General features: G+C 45.0%; 2 protein-coding genes across 2 annotated transcripts; both read right to left on the minus strand.

The window, feature by feature from the left end:
* Positions 1–3,733: 3,733 nt before the first annotated feature.
* On the minus strand, positions 3,734–9,374 carry LOC115532933 (caskin-2; the record flags this gene model as incomplete). Its single annotated transcript, XM_030343027.1, has 8 exons — positions 3,734–3,901; positions 4,307–4,604; positions 5,338–7,011; positions 7,156–7,294; positions 7,777–7,878; positions 8,379–8,489; positions 8,807–8,900; positions 9,325–9,374. Coding segments are annotated over 8 exons (2,565 nt in total), but the record flags the coding sequence as incomplete, so codon positions are not given.
* Positions 9,375–12,635: 3,261 nt separating this feature from the next.
* Positions 12,636–14,322, minus strand: LOC115532941 (heat shock 70 kDa protein-like). Its single transcript, XM_030343041.1, has 2 exons — positions 13,498–14,322; positions 12,636–12,641 (listed from the first exon to the last, which is right to left on the minus strand). The coding sequence occupies exons 1-2, from the start codon at positions 14,299–14,301 to the stop codon at positions 12,636–12,638; spliced, it is 810 nt and encodes a 269-aa protein (XP_030198901.1). The 5' UTR covers positions 14,302–14,322.
* Positions 14,323–21,809: the final 7,487 nt, after the last annotated feature.

Genomic DNA, 21,809 nt, shown 5'->3' on the forward strand with positions numbered 1-21,809 from the left:
AGACGACCTCGAGAATGACGTCTTTGTCTGTGGGAGTCGTTGGTTTGTTTATGTGCCAAAGTTTGATGATCTCCTTTCGCGAGTCATCCGATATCTTCCCGACTCTCACCAAAACCGGCCCTTGTCAGGGAGCAGCTGGCAGATTATTTTTTGTCAGATGCTGGCGTGTTTCCCCACCAGTACAATGTGCTACGATTGGGTATGCGCACTGACCAATAAATATATATACATTGGTCAGCATGACTTTTGATTCATTAGTTATGTTACACAAGTTACCTAATTTGGTTTACGTCAAACTCATTAATTCATATCCATATCAAATGTTTATATAACAGCTACTGCCTTGACAGATGAATGAATTATTTAAGTGTAGGCCTATAGCCAAAGGCTTTAAGCTATAGCGCATAATGTCCACATAAATTATATGGTAGGCAGCATTATTAGAGAAAAGGGGTTTATTTATCAAATACAGAAAATAGTCCCACCATACACGCACACATTTTTCATTCACTACACAGTACTCACGCTTTCAAATTTCATTCACTCAAAGAGGCTACTGAACTTATGTTTCACATAGAACGTGAACACAAAACATTAGGTAATTAATTCAAATAGGCTAACACTAAAACAAATAAGGCCAGTAGGCCTAATAGAACGAATATCGGGTGACAAGATCATTAAAATGGCTCACAATCCCGCATCAGCTGTTTGATGTCGCGCATCAAAATAGCACTTTGCCCCTGTGGAAGGGTTCGCATAAAGGGTTCGCATAATTATGTGCCAGATAGGGTGGAAGGTGGCGGTATGAAAACAGGAAATGTGATACTCCAGACAGGAAGTAGTAACCAGACGAGCAGACCAATCACAGCCTTGCAGGCTGCGCGGCTCACGTAAAAGCTTACGTAAAAAATGACGCAAGTCTAGAAAGATCGCCCGACGCACGCAAGACGTGAGAAGTCGCGCAAGGGGTGCGCAAGGGCGCGCAAGGGCCTCTTGCGCTTGCGCTTACGCTTACGTAACTGAGCATAAATCGGCCTTTAGAACGCCAAGTTACGACCAGGCGTAGTTACGACCAGGCTTACGCCCAGTTGGTGCAACCGGCCCCAGGTCAATACCGACCGCTACACCCTTTGCAGCAGACATCTTGCTGAGGATAGCTGTCAGGGAGTTAACAGTTAAACGACAAGCGTTAGAAATGATAATTATGTGTTCAAAAAACAAACACAAATTATAAAAGGGATTTTATAATCTACAATCGATTTTGTATCTATTTATACATAAAATATAAACAATATTTCGACGTGTTACATAGAATAACATGTTTGCTGTAACAAATGGCATTAAAAAGATACCTCTTATATTCTAAATCACAAAATAAATTTGTTGAATGCAATGTAAATCTGATGGGAAATGTTGAAATAATGGTTTACTTACTGTTAGTAAGCGATGAACAGTAATCGTATCGTAATCGTGGAGTACCTGGCTCTTCGCTCCTAAAGCGCGTCTTGCTATTTCAACTGTCCCCGCTGCCGGTGATTTTATGCTTACCATTGGTCTTCCCGTTGGTTCTGGTACATTCTGACCAATCAGCGTCCTCCTCTTGGTGACGTATGCGGTAGTTCGCTCTGAAGAAAGTTCTCCAAGGTTGGAGTGGCTTCTGGGTGCATTCGTGAAGCTTCCAGAACAAGACGCTTTTTCGCAAGCAGTCCCATTCATTTAATCCCTAACTATTATATATTTTGACGCATATTTATGATGTGTATATAAATGATTAATTCAAAAACCTTATTCCAACACAATTGCTCAAGTTCGAGGCAACTAATGAAAGCATTTTTCTCTACATTACCATTAAAAAAAATCTAAAAAAAAGGTTTCAAATTAGCCCACATAGATTCCAATTTATATTTTAATTAGAAGTATCATGGGCCAAAAGTCAGAAATGGAGTGGTAACAAACCGCGTTTGTTCAAAATGAATGTACACATTTGCAGTCGGAAGGTATGAGGACAATATTTTATGGATAAATTGTGAACAAATTACAGCAAAACCCTGCCTGAACACACACACACACACACACACACACACACACACACACACACACACACACACACACACACACACACACACACACACACACACACACACACACACACACACACACACACACACACACGTCTTTACCTTGGGTAAAGACACCTTGGGTGTCTTGAAAGGCGCCTCTAAATTAAATGTATTATTATTATTATTATTATTTAAAACAGCGGGGGTTTTCCTGAGCGGTAGGGTGGTGGAACACAACACTGGTGTAGAGTATCCCCGGTAATAGTCAAGCATCCAGGCGACAAACCGGTCTAGATGGTGAAGTCATTTAGTACAAAACGTTGGCAGGATAGACACCGCATTCGCCTTTCATAAACATACAAGTATCACTGTAGCATGCCATATAGGAAGTACTTTATGCACACACAGCAGTAATACGTTAAGCACTACTCCTTACAAGTAAGAACGTCAACATTAACCTCTTCTGGTTACACATAGGATTTCATTTTACATTTATACATATTAAACACACAATATCTTCAGTTTTACATGTTCTTGGGAATAAGAGATAATACAAGAAAATAGGAGACTTTGGTTGAATATAAATTTTCTCCTGTTTATACCTCTAGTATAAAATATACATATTTTGATTAATTTAAATAATAGAGTCAGACTACATTAAAATGAATACGTTCCCAAAAATAGTATGCATATAATTTGATATTTTACAGCGTTTTACAGCTGTAACCAGAATATAAAACTCTGGTGTTCAACTTAAAGTTAACATGCAGTCTAAGCTTAGTTAATATTCCCTTTGTATAAACAACATACTTTTACAGGTTTTACAAAGCGTCATAGGCCTACATAGAGTAATATCAAATGATTTGCTCTTTTAATAATGCAACATCGAATCCCATGGAATTCAATGGAATTCAATGACATCACATTGTTTGCAACGGATATTTCATTTCTTTCGCAACAGACAATAGGCTACTATAAAAGTTTAAGATGTGCAGAGTATCAAAATATGGCACACATCCTCCCGTGACATACAGTCGTCAAGATCGGCAGAGGGATGCTCTGGCACAGTGAGCCGGTTTGATAACGGTCCTACAACCAGATGGTCTTTTACACATATCTTTTACATGTGTGGTTACCGATAGTCTAAACGCAGGCCAACATGTTGCATCTACTGTACGTAGGCGTGGTCGAAATAAATTGCCGTCTAGGCATCCATATCGGCATCTTCGTGGTTGACGAGAAACGAGCAGCAACAAGGCACTCCGACGCATCGACGACCAGAGATATTGTGTCCTCTAGTGTTGACAGAGTGCTACTGCCAGAGATATTGTGCTATTCTGTCTTCTAGTGTTGACAGAATGAAAATGTCAGGTATATTATTCTATTCAGTTCTCCAGTGTTGACAGAGTCCAACTGTCAGGGATATTGTGCTATTCCACCCTCTGGTGTGGAGTCCAACTGTCAGGGAAATAGTGTTTAGTACAACTCTGTGACAAATACAAATTTAACTTAAACTGGTGTGCGCCCTCTAGTGTTCATTAGGCAGAACTGCCAGCGAGGGTGTCGTGGTAGGAGAGCGCCAGCAGAGCACGCGGGGCCACAGGAAGACATCATGAGATCATCTGGATATCTAGTACTCGCCCTGATGACATCGTAGGATCTTGATGGCATCGTTTGTTCTAGTCGCCGGGTCTAGATGACATAATGAGTTGTGGCCCCTGAGGGGTTCCCGAGGGTTCCTGACTCAGTCCAACATGGCGTCGAGTTGGTCGGCGAGGTCATCGAACATGTTGCCGATGTCGTCCAGGATAGTCCCGGCAGACTTCACTGTGTTGGCGCCGCTGGTGGAGACAACACACACACACACACACCACATACACAAACACACACACACACACAAAGACAAAACACAGATCAATACAAATAACAAACGACTCTGCAGAATGTCTATCTGGCTTAACTCAGTAAGTGACTAAACTAATCGGCTAAACCATTACTTTTCACTTAGGAAGAGTTTTCCTCTGCTAGTTTCCTCTTCGACTGATATATTAGGTTCTCCTATGCCGCTTGAATACTGGAAATGTCCTCGTCTTATTTAACTTCAATAATTGTTGGTCATCTTTATCCATGCGACATGGCATCATCATGATGGTTCTACTTGTGCTATAGAAACACAATGAACTTTGATTTGAACATCCGATTCAAAATCAAAGCGAGATATCTGGAGGTGTGAGTTCTCGTCCTACCCGTCCGAGACGTCATCCTGGGTCAGCTTCCTCTCCACCGCCTGCAGGGCAGCCTCCAGCGAGGAGCTGGTCTGGTCCAACCTCTGCTGGACCACCAGGGGCCCGGGGCCCGGGCCTGCCACGCAGACCTGGAGCTTGCCCGGCGGTGGAGGCAGGCTGGGGTGTAGGGTGCTGGGGGAGGCGTGGCTGGGGTAGGGGGTGCTGGGGGAGGCGTGGCTGGGTGTCGGGGGGGAGGTGAACGCCACACTCTGGACAGCGTTGAGGGTGACGCCCAGCGGGGGCGGGGCGCTGGCTGCAGCTGGAGGATGGGTCACATGGTAGAGTGATGACAAACCATGATATAACCTTATATTACCATATAACAACCTAATATCACAATATAAAAAGTTATATCACCATATAACAACCTAATATCACGATATAACAACCTAATATCACGATATAACAACCTCATATCACCATATAACAACCTAATATCACGATATAACAATCTCATATCACGATATAACAACCTCATATCACGATATAACTCCGTCATATCACCATATAACACCCTCATATCACCATATAACAACCTTATTTCACCATATAACAACCTTATATCATCATATAACAACCTTATCTCAAAGCACTTAAAAATGTTAGATTAACCCATCCCCCGCACAGAACAAAGATGGCTAGGATAAGAAGCTACACAGTGATATAATGACCTGGTATTACAATTGAATGACCTGGTATTACAATATAAACCTAATATCAAGACTGTTCGTGTGTGTGTCACGTGTATGACTGTAATGTGTGAGTGTATGAGTTTGGCCGTGTGTGTGTGTGATTGTGTGTGTGTGTGCGTCTGTGTGCGTCTGTATGTATGTGTGTGTGTGTGTGTGTCTGTATGTGTCTGTGTGTGCGTCTGTGTGTGCGTCTGTCTGTGTGTGTGTGTGCGTCTGTGTGTGCATCTGTGTGTGCAAGTGCGTGTGCGCGTGCGTGTGCGTCTGTGTGTGCGTGCGTGTGCGCGCGCCTGTGCACCGTACCCTGAGCGGCCAGCAGGCTGTGTCTGATGGGTTTCGGGGCGGTGGCGGGGGGCTTTGGGGACAGAGGGGGTCGGAGGACGGGGGTCTCCACCCTTGTCTCGCAGATCCTCCAGGCCTCCTCCTCCTCCTCCTCCTGGCTTTGGGGGGAGGGTCCGCTCCCTCGGTGCTCCCTGTTGGGCGAGCCTCCCTCCCCTCCCCCCTCCCCGCCCCCGTCCCCTCCCCCCTCCGCCCCCTTGGGCTTGTGTCGGCGCTTCACGGTGTCCGACTCCTTCAGGTTGAACTCGGGGAGGTCGGGGGGCTCCAGCACCGCGTCAGCCCGTGGCGGCCCCCCCAGCTTGGGCCGCTGCTTGATGGTCAGGTTGCCCTCCTCGGCGAAGGGGAGGCACTCGCTGGAGCTGTTCTGCGGGGAGGCGGAGCCGTCCTGGCCCCGCCCCCCCGACGACCCCGCCCCCGGCTCCTCCTCCTCAGAGTCAGACTTGACCCCGCGCTCCGGCTCCGCCCCCCCGACGGGGGCGGGCTCCGGGAGGTACTCGCTCTGGACCCGCCGCCGCGGGGGGTCCTCCCGCCGGAAGGGGTCCAGGCTGGGGACCGGGGGGGCCGGCCTCCTCTTCCCAGGGGAGGAGGAGCAGGAGGAGGAGCAGGAGGACGAGGACGAGGTGCTCTCCATGCAGGCGGCGATGCTCCTCACGCTGCCGGGGCTGTCCGTCACGACCCCCCCCGCCCCCCCGCCCTCCTCCATGCTGTGGGTGCTGCTGACGGAGCTCAGCCTCTTGGGCGGGGGCGGGGGCGGGCCCTTCCGGCGGGCGCGCACGGCGAACGACTGGCTCCGCCCCACGGGGCTGCCCTCCTTCTCGGGGCTGCTGTGGCAACGGGCCAGCTGGCTGCGTCCGGGCCGGCGGGTCAGCGTGGCGTAGGAGCCCAGGTGACCCGAGTGGTGGGGCGCGGACCCCCCCTCCTCGTCCTCCTCCTCGTCGTCCGGCTCGCCGTCCGACAGGGCGTAGCGCCGCCGGGGCCGGGTCAGGGAGAGCGAGGGGTCCCGGGGCTTTGCGGGCGATCGAGAGCCCAACTGGGTGGTCCCGCAGGAGGCGTGCAGGTAGCTGAAGCCCCTCTGGACCGGGGAGCCGTGGGGGGAGGGGCTGTGGGAGGAGGGCTTGGGCTTGGCCGGCACGGGGGGGTACTTGAAGACCGTGGCGGTGCCCAGAGGGGCGTGCTTGGGGCGGGGGTCCCAGCCCTCCGGGACGTTCCTCTCCCTGACGGGGCTGCCCTCCAGACTGGAGCCCCCCTCTCCCCCGAGGCTCTCCTGGGAGCGGCAGTGGGGGTTGCCGACGGAGGCGGAGGGGGGCTCCTGGGAGTGACCGGACCCCCGGGAGCGAGCGTCGATGCTCTCCTGGCTCTGGGAGAGGCCCCTGAGGGCCGGCCGCTCGTCGTCGGGGGCGTAGCGGCTGCACATGGCGCTCTGCAGCTCGGCGCTCAGCTCGCTGTCCTGGAAGCTGAGCATGGAGGGGGTGTGGGGGGAGGGGCAGTCCCCGGGGGGGTCGATGGCCACCAGGTGGAGGGCCCCGGGGGTCTTGCGGCGGTGCAGGGTCCCCTGGGCGCTGGAGGACTGGGCCTGCAGGCTGGACCGGTGGACGTCGCACAGCTTCCTCACCGCCAGCATCAGCTTCTTCTGGTGACCTGGGGGAGGAGACGGCCTGAATGGTTACCGAGGAGACGTCAAACAACAAACCCTTTACCGCTGCTAGCATAGCAAGATGCGGTGATGTCATGGGGTCCTTTGGCTGTGATGTCATGCCTTCATGATGTCATGTCGTTCCTCACCCAGCTTGGTGATGCCTATCTCCTGCAGGTCCTCCCAGGTCAGGTCCTGGACGATGGTGATGGAGTCGTAGCCTTTTTCCGCCAGCTTCTTGTGGTACTGAGGCAGAGCAATGGCACTTAGCCACTCCCCAAGGTCCGCCTACACCACAAAAGAAGCTCTGTCAGCTTTGACAAACGACATGCTCTGTATCCCTCTCTCTATGTATCCCTCTTTCCCTCTCTGTACCCTCTCTCTTTGCATTCCTCTTTCTCTCTCTATCTCCCTATCCATATATCTCTCTCCTTATCCCTCTCTTTATCACTATCAATATATCCCTCTCCATATGTCTCTTTCCCTATCCTTCTCTGTATCCACAGCGCTTCGCCTTGAATAAATGGGACAACGTTTGACCTGTCCAGTAGTTTGATGTGAGGCACTAGAACTACGATGTTGAAGGAATGCCTTGTTTGGTCTCAGCCTCACTTGAAAGTGGCTCGGGATAAAAGGATGAACTGCTAAATGACATCCGCAACAGCTGCACCTCTAGCCTTCTGAAGACCATACGCTCTGATGGATTCATGTTTGAGAAGAGGTGAAGCAGTGCCTTATGCCTAGTTAGTTAGGAAAATAACTGGTCTTACTGGGATGTACTCCGGCAGCCAATCAGGGATGTTGAGGTTGCCGATCTCCATGGAGATCTTCTTCCGGTGGCCTGGCTTGGTGACGCCGATGGCCGTCAGGTCCTGCAACACCACACAGGAAGTTTGACACCCAAGACAGGAAGTTCAACACGCCAGAAAGGAAGATCAACACCCCCGAATGGATATGAAGACTAGGCAGGAAGTACAGAACACCCTGACAGAAAGTTAACACACATTGACAGGAATCTCCACATAACTAGAAATGAAATATAGTGATAAGAAGTTGAGAGGGAACACAACAGACTTACACACTCATGATGCGTTCACAACGCAAGCAAAAGTGGCCCAAATCTGAACACTGTCAACAACATTGTGCAAAGTTTAATCAAAACTTTGCACAATGTTCAAACCACCTTATTTGTCAGCTACCGACTATGGAACCTGTCTGAAGACCTTTAGTCTACGTTGAAGCTCTGCTGTAACAGGGTCGGACTGGGACCCCTAAGTGGAGCCGAAAGCACCTGACGTCCACCAAGCCAAACCCACGTGATATCATAATTAAGCTTTTCCAACGTGACACTGGGGATCAGAGTGAGCGCTACCTCGGGAGTCATCCTGCTGATGGTGGGAACGTCGTAGCCAGAGTTGATGAAGTTCCCCGTGTACTGCTCCAACTGGAACTCCCTCAGCCACAGGTAGATCGCCTCCGCATCCTGGGAGAGAGAGAGACAGACGCACAGGTTGAGAGCAAGGCAGGCAGGAGGACATACAGATAGACAGATGACAAATGGAAAGGAAGGCGGGCAGACGGACAGACAGACAAGACAAACGCACAGAGAGGCATACAGATGAGACAGACATGCACATGGCGAGGCAGACACAAACAGACAGATTGAGAGGCAGCCAGACATGCAGACCATATATAAACAATCAATTAATACACAATATACACAATATTATTCTGTACACCTTATTACTTTTAGGCATACTCAGTCAGGGGGTAACCAATATACTATAGCAGTGGTCCCACCTTGCCAGTAGCTGCTGTTGGTGGACAAACTGCTGGGTGAAGCCCTTCTCTGGCGCCCTCTGGTGGTTCAAAGTTTGCCTGCGTGGCGCTCCTGCTGCAATACAGAACAATCCGTTTTGTTCATTTTTTTAATATTATTAGTCACACGCGCATTAGCGAACTGGAGCAGAAGTCTGTGGTAGCCGTGAACTGCTTTGAGTCAAGGCATCCTCAAGTGTGAAACAGGTAACAAATAACCATGTCATTAAAATATACAGATAAAGGATAGGCCTATGCAAGGGATAAAGATGTGCTATGGGAGTTTACAGATAAAATATAAGTGTTAGAATTGAGGATTACGTCTTCATAATAGCAATATTTATAAAGAAATTAACATAATGTTGACAAATCGGAACGTTACAACATTTAAACAATAATGTAATCTGAAAAAAATATATGTTGAAGTGGAACACACACACACACACACACACACACACACACACACACACACACGCTCAGTCCGCACTCCAAAACCAAACCAAATAAACAGATCAGTCCAAGGGGCTGATCCTGCTGCTGGGGTGCATGGCGCAGTTTAACGCTTCATATTTTAGTTTGCGCAAACATTTTAATGTCCTGATTGTTATAAACAATTAAAGCGTGCCCGTGGTGTCTGGCTCCTCCTTTGTTATTCACTGTTGCTGTCCACCACGACGCTGAAGTTGGCATCCGATTCGCAGCATCCGATTCGGCAGCTGGTCCACTTTAAATCGGTCCTGATTGAAAACCACTACACCTAGACTCTTCAAATCTGGACTAAATTTTCACAGTGAGGCTATACATTATATAAAACATAGTTACAGATTTGTGAAACCTTTTTTTTTATTTGTGAAAAATGCAATACAGGCTCATTTTAATGCATTTTAGGGGTCCAGACTGCATTAGAACGGGTCCTGATTGAAAACCACTACACCTAGACTCTTCAAATCTGGACTAAATGATCACAGTGAGGCTATACATTATGTAAAACATAGTTTCAGATTTGTGAAACCTTTACCCTATTTGTGAAAATGCAATAAAGGCACATTTTAATGCTTTTTAGGGGTCCAGACCGCATTAGAACTGATCCTGATTAAAAACCACTATACCTAGACTCTTCAAATCTGGACTAAATTATCACAGTGAGGCTATACATTATGTAAAACATATTTTCAGATTTGTGAAACCTTTACCCTATTGGTGAAAATGCAATACAGGCTCATTTAGGGGTCCAGACCGCATTGCATTTTCACAAATAGGGTAAAGGTTTCAAAAATCTGAAACTATGTTTTACATAATGTATAGCCTCACTGTGATAATGTAGTCGAGATTTGAAGAGTATAGGTGTAGTGGTTTTCAATCAGGACCGATTTGAAGATTCTAAGTGGTTTTCAAGCCGAATCGGATGCTGCGAATCGGATGCCAACTTCAGTGTCGTCTTTCCACCCGATCAGAAGGAATCCTGTAGGTTTTCTTCGCCCCATTTTCCCCCAACCTCCTTACATATGATTCCCAGTTTTACTCAAAGGGAGTTATTAAATGGAGAACCCTATCCAGAAAGGTGTCGGGGAAATCCAGACGGAACAGCGCCTCCCCGAGTGCCCCCGAGGCAATGACCCCCTCATGTGTGGGAGGTTATTCTTCATGCTCAGTGTGTATGATCATGGCAAGCTGCTTTATAGGAATAAGGAATAGAGAACCAGATCAAGGTTCTAATTTCTTAAGATGGAATGTGGGATCTACCTGAATTTTCCACATTGAGTGAGAGCAGACGGGAATGTATTCTCTTAAAATGTGTGCGTTGACCTTCGTAATAACAAACTCAAACGTCAAACCACATTTTAATGCTGGATCCATCTCAAACAATTGAATTCAACTGAGAATATGTCAGACATATTTGTTTTTTCAAACAGAAACAGTCACTTGACATAGACGCAGGCCTTTAAAAGACTTTACAACTTTAAACATAAAAGCTTGTGATGTTTTAATGGTTTTATTGTATTTTAATGCTTGTTTTTTTGTACGTTTAACACGGTTAATTTTGTTGAGACTTTGCTTCACAGATTGGTTCTCGGGTATAGAAACTAGAAATGTTTTTGAGTTATGGTAAAAGATGTGTTCAATTTTAAAAGTTATATTTTGGTTAGAACAAACAAAATTTGGTTACAACAGACAAAACAAACGGTCCTGAATAACGCCAGCACCCACCACCACGTGGTGGGCTGTGGGTGTGTGGACTCTTTCTGCGGAGCTGCATGCCAGGCCCTACTTTGTTAAATGTGTAGATGAACATGTCGTTTATATCTACATTTAGGGCATTTAGCAGACGCTTTTATTCAAAGCGACTTACAATAAGTACATTTGTCAGAAGAAAAGTCTGACTGTTTTCTTTTCCTTCATCGTCTCTCTGCTTCTGTAGCACACTTGAATAATTAAACTCAAGAGTGACTTGAAGAATAGTTTTTTTTACTGGGTTCTGTAAACATACAGAACAGACATTGCGACACATTTGTCAATGACGTTCTGTCCGCCATGTCTCAACAATGCTCTACAACATGTGTAGGTTTTACTATGTCTGTTTACATCCCAACTAATTATTAAACAGTTCACAAAAATACATATTAATGCGCATGGTAATTACTAACAATGGAAATACATAAAAGAAAAGTACATTGTGGCTCCTGATAATCAGTTCTTAACCTTGGTATACAAAGTAAACAAACACAATCTACATAACGCCCCGTGCCCACTACATGCGTCCGTTGCGTGATCCCCATTGACTTTAATGGGGACGGACGCGCAATGCATTGTGGATCCGTCCGTTCCGTTGGAGCCTTCGGCTCAGTCAAGAAGTTGAAAAATGTTCAACTTTTTCGGCAGCGACGGATCCGTCATCCAATCAGATCGCGTCTGCAAATGTAAGCACTGCGACGCGACTCGGGCTCTGACGATACTGGAAAGCAGGAAAGCGGGTCATCTTGCATCGCAACAAGCAGGAAGTAGCGGGAAGAACCCGGCGAAGCGATTTGATTGGCTGACGGATGCCTCTGCAAAGACTACTCCCCCATCAGTCAGCCACGCCTTCCCACGTCCGTTGATTGACTTTGAATGGGGACGGATGCGCAATGCATTGTGGATCCGTCCGTTCCGTTGGAGCCTTCGGCTCCGTCAAAAAGTTGAAAAATGTTCAACTTTTTCGGCAGCGACGGATCCGTCATCCAATCAGATCGCGTATGCAAATTTAAGCACTGTGACGCGACTCGGGCTCTGACGATACTGGAAAGCGGGAAAGCGGGTAATCTTGCCTCGCAACAAGCAGGAAGAAGCGGGAAGAATCCGGCGAACCGATTTGATTGGCTGACGGATGCATCTGCAAAGACTACTCCCCCATCCGTCAGCCACGCCTTCTGACGTCCGTTGACTGACGGTGCAGTGGGCACGAGGCGTCAGCCATGCCTTCCCACGTCCGTTGACTGACGGTGCAGTGGGCATGTAGCGCACCGGGAGAAGATTAGTTTAGCTGCTATCTAAGAAGTTGCTTATGACGGAATTGCGACCCTTTAATACAACATTCACGGCAGAGGTAACCAGCCAACTCTTCCCAAAATATTTGTATCCTTGCCAAGCTCATTCTTATGCAGATTTATTACTCTTATATTGCTTGCTTACCTGTAAACATACACAGACATTGCGACCCATTTGTTAATGACGCCATCTCTGAACACTGCTCTATTTCACCGGGCAGAAAGTGCACCAATGGGTCATAGCCACCCTGTGGCGGAAATGAGGTAGGCCTACTTCATGCATTACATTATGCCTGTGTAAGAGATAAGTGGAGCACAATGTCAACTTTAAGATGAAACAAATGACAAGAAGAATGACCATTAAACTAATGATGGCAAAAATAAGGATTTCACACAATAAAATAAAAAATATATATATGGGGGGTGTACTTATCTAATAGACACTATTCTAACACTTCCGTAAAATTGTTTTGCAAACTTAAGTCTTGGAGACTGCAAGCAAGTTCATCTCCTAAGCCGCTTGTGATTGGAGGGAGGGTATTTGGATTGGTGGTAAAAATGGATGCAATAATGATCAGAACCAGGGAAGGGGTCAATGGATGTAATACTTACATCAATACCCCTGGTAAAAACTAAATCCAGTGTACTTCCTGCATTCCTGTAGGTGGGTTCTTTCACATGCTGACGAAAATTTCGATCATTAAAAAGCTCCAGGAAAGGTTTTGTTTGGACAGAGAAATTAAAATCCCCAACTATAATTATTTTATCATGGTTGGGACATATCATGTTCAACATTTGTCTAAACTGGGAATAAAATGGTGTTACTGGATTATTGGGCGGCCGATAGACAGTCACAGTAAGTAGGTCTTCAGGCTGTTTGATCCTCAATGCTACATATTCAAACGATGGAAAATCAACAAGGTCAAGTTGGTCCGATACTGAATATCTCTCAGAATAAATAACGGCGACCCCACCCCCTTTTCCCTGTCTATTGACGTGATGAAAGGTGAAACCCTTTGGACAAGACTCTCTCAACGTATCGTCATCAAGCCAGGTTTCAGTTAAAAACATAAAGCTAATATTTCTTTCAGAAATCAAGTCTTTCAAACTATATATTTTTTTAGAGAGGGAATTAAGATTCAAAAGTGCAAAGTTTATCATCATGGGAATGAGGGGTATACACAGCTTCTTCAATTCGTTCAGCTGGTGTTGGTACTCCTCTTTCTCCGCTAGCTGGTTGTTCTCCATCCAGAGGATGGCCTGCTCACACTTCTCCTCCACCTTCTTCCTGTCCTCTTCACTCACTCTGTACTTCAGGTTGTCCTCCCGCAGGCTGCTCTTCATGTTGAAGGCGTAGGACCCAAGGGCGTTCTTGGCCTCTATATTCTCCCTCTGTTGCTCGTCTTCTACTTTGTATTGGTCTGCTTCCTGCACCATCCTCTCGATGTCTTCCTTGCTCAGGCAGCCCTTGCTCAGGGGGCCCTTGTTGGTGATGGTGATTTGTTTTCCCGTGCTCTTGTCCACAGCAGACACGTTCAGAATGCCGTCTGCGTCGATGTCGAAGGTGACCTCGAGCCGATGTACTACTCTCCGAGCGGGCTGGATTCCCGACAGCTCAAATTCGCCCAGCAGGTGGTTGTCCTGGGTCATGGCTCTCTCTCCTTCAAAGACGTTGATCAGGACCCCGGGCTTGTAGTCGGTGTAGGTGCCAAAGGTCTGAGTCTGTTTGGTGGGGATGATGGTGCCCCGTTTGATCAGGGGCTCCATGACTCCTCCGTCCGTCTCGATGCCCAGGGATAGGGCTGTCCGGTTACAGCGGATGAGGGCAACCCGCGTGCTGGCCTGCATGGTGGCACCATAAGCCTTGGATGAGTATGGGAGTATGGGAATAGCTGTATGGGAGTTGAAAGTTAAAAGATAAGTGTTAGAAATAATTATTAGATATGTCTTCATGATACCAACATTTATAAAGAAATTAAAATAATGTTGACAGTTCCAATAGTTACAGCATTTAAATAATAATTTAATCTGTAAAAAAAAAAGTATGTTATAATAATCTATAGGGTTAATCTAGTAATACAGTTTTATATGTTAAATAATTTTTTAAATCTCATTATACATCTATCTTATTATATAGATTACCTGTCTTTTAAATGGAGAAAACTTGCTAGAGGGAGGTAGAGACGCATAGTGTCATACTGTTAATAATATTTATGGAGCTGATTAAAGACAAGTCTTTCAATGGCAGGTCTTTCAAAATGTACTTTTAATTTAAAATAAAACATTTCTATACCTTTAAACCCACAGTAATCTTTCAAGATTGTCTAAAGATTCAAAGGACTTTTTTGGCATTGACATATTAGGCCTGTATTCACATTGCCAAAGCACAAAATGTCAAATATGATACAGCAACAAAACAATAGTACAAAATTAATCTTCTAGAAGAAAATCCTCATGTAACTTATAACTAATCAATGTCCTTGACCGGACATTCTCAACTTCTGTACCAGACACGTCACTCTTATATCACACGTATGTGTCTCTTTCATGACCGTGTGTGCCAGTATATTTCAACACTTCTGTGTACATGTCAATTTAACTTCCCTCTTATTTGTTGGCACTGAAACTCTCAGTGCCAGTTCTAAAGCTTTAGACGATAATTTATTTATTTATATTATATTATATTTATATTTATATTGTATATTTATATTTATATTTATATATATTTATATTTAGTATATTTATTTAGTATATTATATTTAGTGTATATTTATGTTATAATATTGCTTATGTTTATTTATTTTTACACAATGACTTTTTTTAAAAAAATGTATGATGACTATATGCTCTGTAAGGTGACCTTTGGTGTCTTGAAAGGCGCCTCTAAATTAAATGTATTATTATTATTATTATTATTATTATTATTATAACTGTTTAGAGTCTAAACAGTTATCGTCCACAGCTTTAGAACAGGCAGGGGCTAGTCTTCATGGCAGGGGCGGGATCTTCCCTTGAACAAACTGTATACATGCTTTGTGTATCTAAATACACTTTGAATCTTTCTGATACTGCCTTATGTCACATTGATGATGACAATCATCAATCATCAATATTCTAAATTAAATGTAAGTTCAGTGAATGTAATCAAAATTGCATAGCTCCAGGCTCAAGTGGATAAATGACATATAGAAATAGGCTTGTTTAACAAAACATGGAACATAGAAATAAGGGTTTGCTTACATTTGTCGGTCTTCTCAGTCTTTTTGATCGTTTCAGGCTTCTTGTGGTAAGCTGACGGTACTGTGGGTTCTTTTATACTAAACCTTTGTCCTCTAGATCGTCCTCATTACATCCAAGTAAGTGCCCACATTAGGGTGACGTAGGCCATAAGGTGAAGCCGTCTTTTAATGCTGTGTCATCCCGTGTGATTAGTTTCTCCCATGTGAGAAACTAAATAGATATTGTGAAGTTATTCATTTGTATTTTAAGTATGCAATAGTAATCATAGTTCGATAATGAGTGGTTCGGCTTCACGGAACAATCTGGGCGAGACATAACCGGAATAACCTTAGTCAGAACAAAAGGTAAAATTACCAACCAACAGAGGAGAGCATCAAAGAGAAAGGATGACAAACTAGCAGAACAGGTTCACCACATCACCTGACCAACCCGAGAGAGCGCGAGTGTCCGTCTGAAAACAGTCATGAAATGAGTAGAACACTGCACCCCTGGAACCGCCCCCTCATCTCATCAAGAACAGCACCTAGCACTCTGGCAGAGTACTCAACAACATCCTCACCGAAACGAACCTGGTCATCATCAACGAACCCACCCCCCACCACAGTACCACCTCCACTGAAATCCTGGACCTCATGCTCTGTACCCCAGACCTCGGCAGAAAAACATTAACTTATTCTGTAGGCCAAGAAAACACGCCAACTACAACGGCTGTATCCATGTATCAATAAGGACACAAGGACACTTTATAGTGCGGCATTGATATTAAAGATGCTTCTATGTGATTCTCCCAGTATGACGTTCTCGTGGCCGCCAACGTCGGATGATTTCTGTTCAAAATCTGTTGCGCGACTTGAACTGTAAAATCATAGTTGATAACCTGGATAATAGATGCAGATGAAGAACCTAAACCTGCCTGTTATGTTGATATTCCAGATGATTTGAACCTTAAAGTGTTATCTATTTGTCAAGACATTGTGTATCTTGAGTATAAAATCATGAGAGATTTAGACACCTTAATCGTGTCTTTGTCTAACCGTTCGCCATTAAACAAGGGTTAGTTAATCACAAATTGTGTTACGTCTAAATAGACAAGGACATTGGCCAGCATGAGACACCGTTGTCGGTCTAGACCAGGGGCCACCAACCTTTTTAAGCCTGAGAGATACTTCAAGGGTACAGAGTAATACAAAGGGCTACTAAAACTTCCTGAAAAAACGCAGGGTTTATCTTTGATGATAATAATATTAATGATAATACATTTGAACATTTATGAACAATAAAAATCACATCTACATCAATGCAAGTGTTATTGGTTCGAACATCATAACAAATTTGACTCCATGGTTACAAGTGCTATTTTTAGAACATGCCCTGCGGGTAGGGATGCACCGAAACCATCACCGACACTAAATGCAAACCTCGGACTGGGGCCCGATACTGTGCTCAAGTACTGGTAAAACTCCAATGCAACCACCTGATACCACTTTACACAACGTGCCGTGAGGTTGAAGAGCCGGTGAACCCAAATGTTTTTTTTGGATTTTTTAAGGTTGGTAATTTGTCCTGTGTGATCTTCGACATAGTAATATATGCCATTTTATCACTGCTACTGAAATATGTCCCAATTTAGAGAAAAAAGAGTAACTCTGTCATTGCAGCGGTTGACTGCAGCGTCCAAGCTTTTTGGGAAGTTATTGTATACCCACTACGGCGCGTGTGGATAGTAAAGCTATGTTTGAGCAGCGATTTATTTAATACCCGCATCCGAGGGTTAGGCTTCTCGGGTTTTACACAGTTTTCTGTAACCCACCGTAAAGTGTGACCCTAGGGGTTACTATTGCACATTTTCTGCAACATGCACAAGTTTGAGGCGTAAAACAGATATGAAGTCATTCACGTGCGGGATCATGCAAAAGCTTAAAACTTAACATTTGTATCGCCTTCGCTCACTCGGAATGGGTGCATTCGTTTTGTGACACCGGGCCATAGCACGTTGAGTAGCTGAAGCAAAACGATAGATTTGCCTCTGTGGTGACATGATGATGTTGGGTGTTTCTTTCTTGATACAAACGTACATATATAAGTGGTGTTGGTCAATTCTAAACAGCATTTTACACAGTAGCCTATAATAGAAAAGGCTCAAAGGTAAATAAAAGTAATTATGATTGTTGCTTCTGATGGGGAGAGATGCAACGGTGGTGGACCATACTAAAGGCCCAATCCATAGTATGGCTGTGTAAAATGCTAATTAAATCAAATATATTCATAACATCTACTGATGCACAGGCTTGGACACATCATCAGTGTTCTTTCCTGGAGTCACTGGGTGTTTCGGGTCTTACAACAGACACCCTCCTCCAGGCGCCCCAACCAGGGCTGATCAGACCCCGGCCTGTGTCCAAGCGGCACAGGCCGGGGGGACAGACACTGTCCCCACTGCTCTCCCCTCTTCTACCAGAGCCATCTGGTAGAAGATAGCTTACAGATGGAGCTTACAGTCACCTTACAGATGACTATATGTTCTGTAAGGTGACCTTGGGTGTCTTGAAAGGCGCCTCTAAATTAAATGTATTATTATTATTATTATCATCATCTGGAGGCTTTTTTCCGCTGCCACCACGTTGTTTCCTATGGCTCTTCTTCGGCATACACCTGCACTTCCACCTGTGTCTCTGACAATCCTCCACCAGCTCCTGGTACTTCTCCTACTTTCTTTCTTGAGCATCCTCCATCCTCTCCTCCCATGGAACTGTCAGCTCCAGCAAGAGTAGTTGTTTTGTCCCCTCTGAGACCAAGATGATGTCAGGTCTCAATCTCGTCTGGGTGATGTGTGGTGGAATTTTCAGCTGCCTCTCCAGGTCAACTGACATCACCCAGTCACGGGCCGTGGGGAAAATAAAAAGGGGAGGGGGTAGAGCTCTTTCTCAGTTACAAGCCCGCTCTGATGGCTCAAACTGTGGTCAAGAAAACACGGCAACTACAACAGCTGTATCCATGTATCAATAAGTACACAAGGACACTTTATAGTGTGATATTGATATTAAAGATGCTTCTATGTCATTCTCCCGGCATGACGTCCCCGTGGCCCCCACATCCTATGATATAAATGAGATTGAAGCAAAATCTGTTGTGCGACTTGAAAAGTACAATCTAATTTCCTGGATAATAGATGCAAATGAAGAACCAAAACCTGCCTGTTATGTTGGCATTCCAGATTATTTGAACCTTAAAGTGACATCTATTTGTCAAGACATCATGTAACTTGAGTTGAGTTTTCAAGATTCAAGATTCAAGTATATATTTGTCACATGCTTAATTTGAGAAACAAAAAGCAGTGAAATGGGGATTGCGACTGCAACTTCAGGGTCTGAAGCAGATACCTAAATCATTATGTCTTGGTCTTACCGTTCGCCATTTGACAGGTTAATCACAAATTGTGTTACATCTAAATAGACAAGGACATTGGGCAGCATGAGACACAGTTGTCGGCCTAGACCAGGGGAGTTACTTAAAGGGAACAGAGTAATACGAAGGGCTACTTTATTGTTTATTATGGATTTGTTTGATACAAACTTCCTGAAAGTTATTCAACATGACAAATGGTTAATGTTTAACAAGTTTCATGAATATTGTACCTTCCTAATGGTAATGGCAGCCTACCAATCTTTATAACTTTTGGTCCCAAATAATCCGGTAAAAATAAATAATAATAATAATACAAACAAACCCCCCTTAAGGGGGGTTTCCAACTTGTTGTGGTTGAAATTGTACTGCGAGTGAGACGCAGTCAATGCAGTTACTATGAGTCATATGTTTGGAGTGAAGTTTGTCGGCCCTTGCGGGCCCCAAGCAGTTGCCTGCTTTGCCTGTTCACAAGCTGCGCGCCTGTATAGCACACGTAAAAGGACGAGGCTCCCTCTGTCACGCCGTCTTACTCTGCCACCTAGTGGGGCCCAGTCTCATCATCCATTCATCCTGCTCTACACACCTGCTGGCAATCCTCCATCAGCACCCAGTATATCAACCCCGGATCTCCAGACAATCATTACTAGATCGTTGTCTCACACGTAACAGCTAGTACCTTGTCCCTGGCCCTTCCTAGTGCCAAGATTACTGAGTCCTTGGGTTCCGTCACTCATCCTAACGATCTCCTCTGTCTCTAGTTTCTCAGAGCCCTCGCCTGTCTGACTACCCTCCTGTCGCCCAACCCTCGCCTGTCAGACTACCCTTCTGCCATAAAGCCCCCAAACCCCGTCTTTACTTATCTGTTGGTCCTCAGTAAAGGAGGACTCTTTGTGTCAGTGTCACTCTGTGTTGAGCTGCGAGCATTTGGGTCCACTCGCTCACTTCCCCATAACACCCTCTGCGTATATGCTGCAGCAGGAAGAACTGGTGCTGTTGACAGGGGTAGGTCCCGCCACAGAGACCATGTGCAACTGTAACGAGGCGGCAGTGATGTGCAAGGTGACGTAGGACGGACCCAACGAGACGTGGCATCTTCCACAACTGCCGCCGGCCAATTGACAAGCAGCGTGATTTCTTGACTAAAATGTGCCTCCAGGTGAAGGATAGAACAGTGCACAAGTAAATGATAGACCGGTGCACAGGTAAAAAGTAAACCTGTGCACTAGTAAATGATAGATTGGTTCAGAAGTAAACGATACCCTGACTTGTTTGCAAAAGTCAGGGTATATTAAAATGCATAATAAAATGATCTGTTAGTCGATTATACTGCTAGTCATTGAGGTTGGTTATTTTCGACACCAAACGTCTCTGGCCGGTGAAATTATATGATAAACTATAGAAGAATGTGTATATCCTTAATCTAACAATTCAATCCCATGTCAGAATTACATTGTGTATGATTTTTTAATTCCAAACCTCCAACCTGGGATTCATCACGTCAAAGTTTATTAAATGGGCAGCATGATCAGGAGGTGGAGCAGGTTCGCTGGTAACCGGTAGGTTGTAACATTTTAACTAGCTTGTAGCTTAAAATGAGCTGCTGACCGCTGCAATGCTGGCTAGACTGTATCTTACTATCTATGACCCTCCCAAAACCTCTCCCACACGTGCCACCCAGCCAGTAAGGATATGCTAGTTCACGTCACAGCGACAGAGCCAGTTGGAGTGGACAGAACCCTGTTATTGAGTTATTTCAATTCAGTGATGTGCAGGGTGAAGTAGGACGGGCCCAACAAGGACACATTTTCCACAGAGTAAAGGATACCCTGACTTTTGTCAAGGTATCCTTTACTCTTGCACCGGCCTATAGTATAAAAATATTGATTTTGCAGCATGCTCAGGAGGTGGAGCCGGTTGGCTGGTAAGCAGAAGGTTGCTAAACCCTGCTAAACCCTACTCCTCACCTACTCCTCACCTACAAAGCTCTCCACAACCTAGCCCCCAGTAATCTCTGCGACCTCCTCCAAGAATACACTCCCTCCCGCTCCCTCCGCTCAACCTCTGCTGGACTACTATGTATCCCCACATCACGACTCACTTCAATGGGTGCCCGGTCATTCAGCTGTTCAGCACCCAGGCTCTGGAACTCCCTCCCCCCACACATAAAACAGTCAGACACCATTTCAACCTTCAAGTCACAACTCAAAACTCACCTGTTCAAACTCGCACACAACGTCTAACTGATCACTGTTTTGATTGTTTTTTTGTTTTGTTTTGTCTTGTTTTTGTTTTATTTATTTCTTATTGCTTATGTTTATTTATTTTTACACAATGTCTTGTTTTTTTTAAAAAATGTATGATGACTATATGCTCTGTAAGGTGACCTTGGGTGTCTTGAAAGGCGCCTCTAAATTAAATGTATTATTATTATTATTATTAGTTCGATCCCCTAGCTCCTCCTAGCTGAGGGTTGAGGTGGTCCTGAGCAAGACCCCTCTCACTTACTGCTCCCGATGAGCTGGCTGTCGCCTTGCATGGTTGACACCGCCGTCGGTGAGTGAATGTGTGCAGAGATGGTGAATTTTATACAATACTGTAAAGTGCTTTGACTGGCTACTAGCTGGAAAAGCGCTACATAAATGCAGTCCATTTACCATTTTATTTTAGCACAATCAAAATCATCATTATAAAACTTCTCGATTAGACTAGACAACTTGAAGAGGAAAAACATTATACCATTATGTTCCTGTTATAATAAGTTATAGAACAATGAATGTGTATGTGTATTAACAGCTACAAGATAAAATAAACATTCT

Source organism: Gadus morhua, chromosome 2 (assembly GCF_902167405.1).
Source record: "Gadus morhua chromosome 2, gadMor3.0, whole genome shotgun sequence".
NCBI lineage: Eukaryota > Metazoa > Chordata > Actinopteri > Gadiformes > Gadidae > Gadus > Gadus morhua.

Bases quoted from the DNA above. Each gene is read 5' to 3' on its own strand.
- LOC115532941 (XM_030343041.1), bottom strand. From the start codon at position 14,301: ATGAAGACATATCTAATAATTATTTCTAACACTTATCTTTTAACTTTC.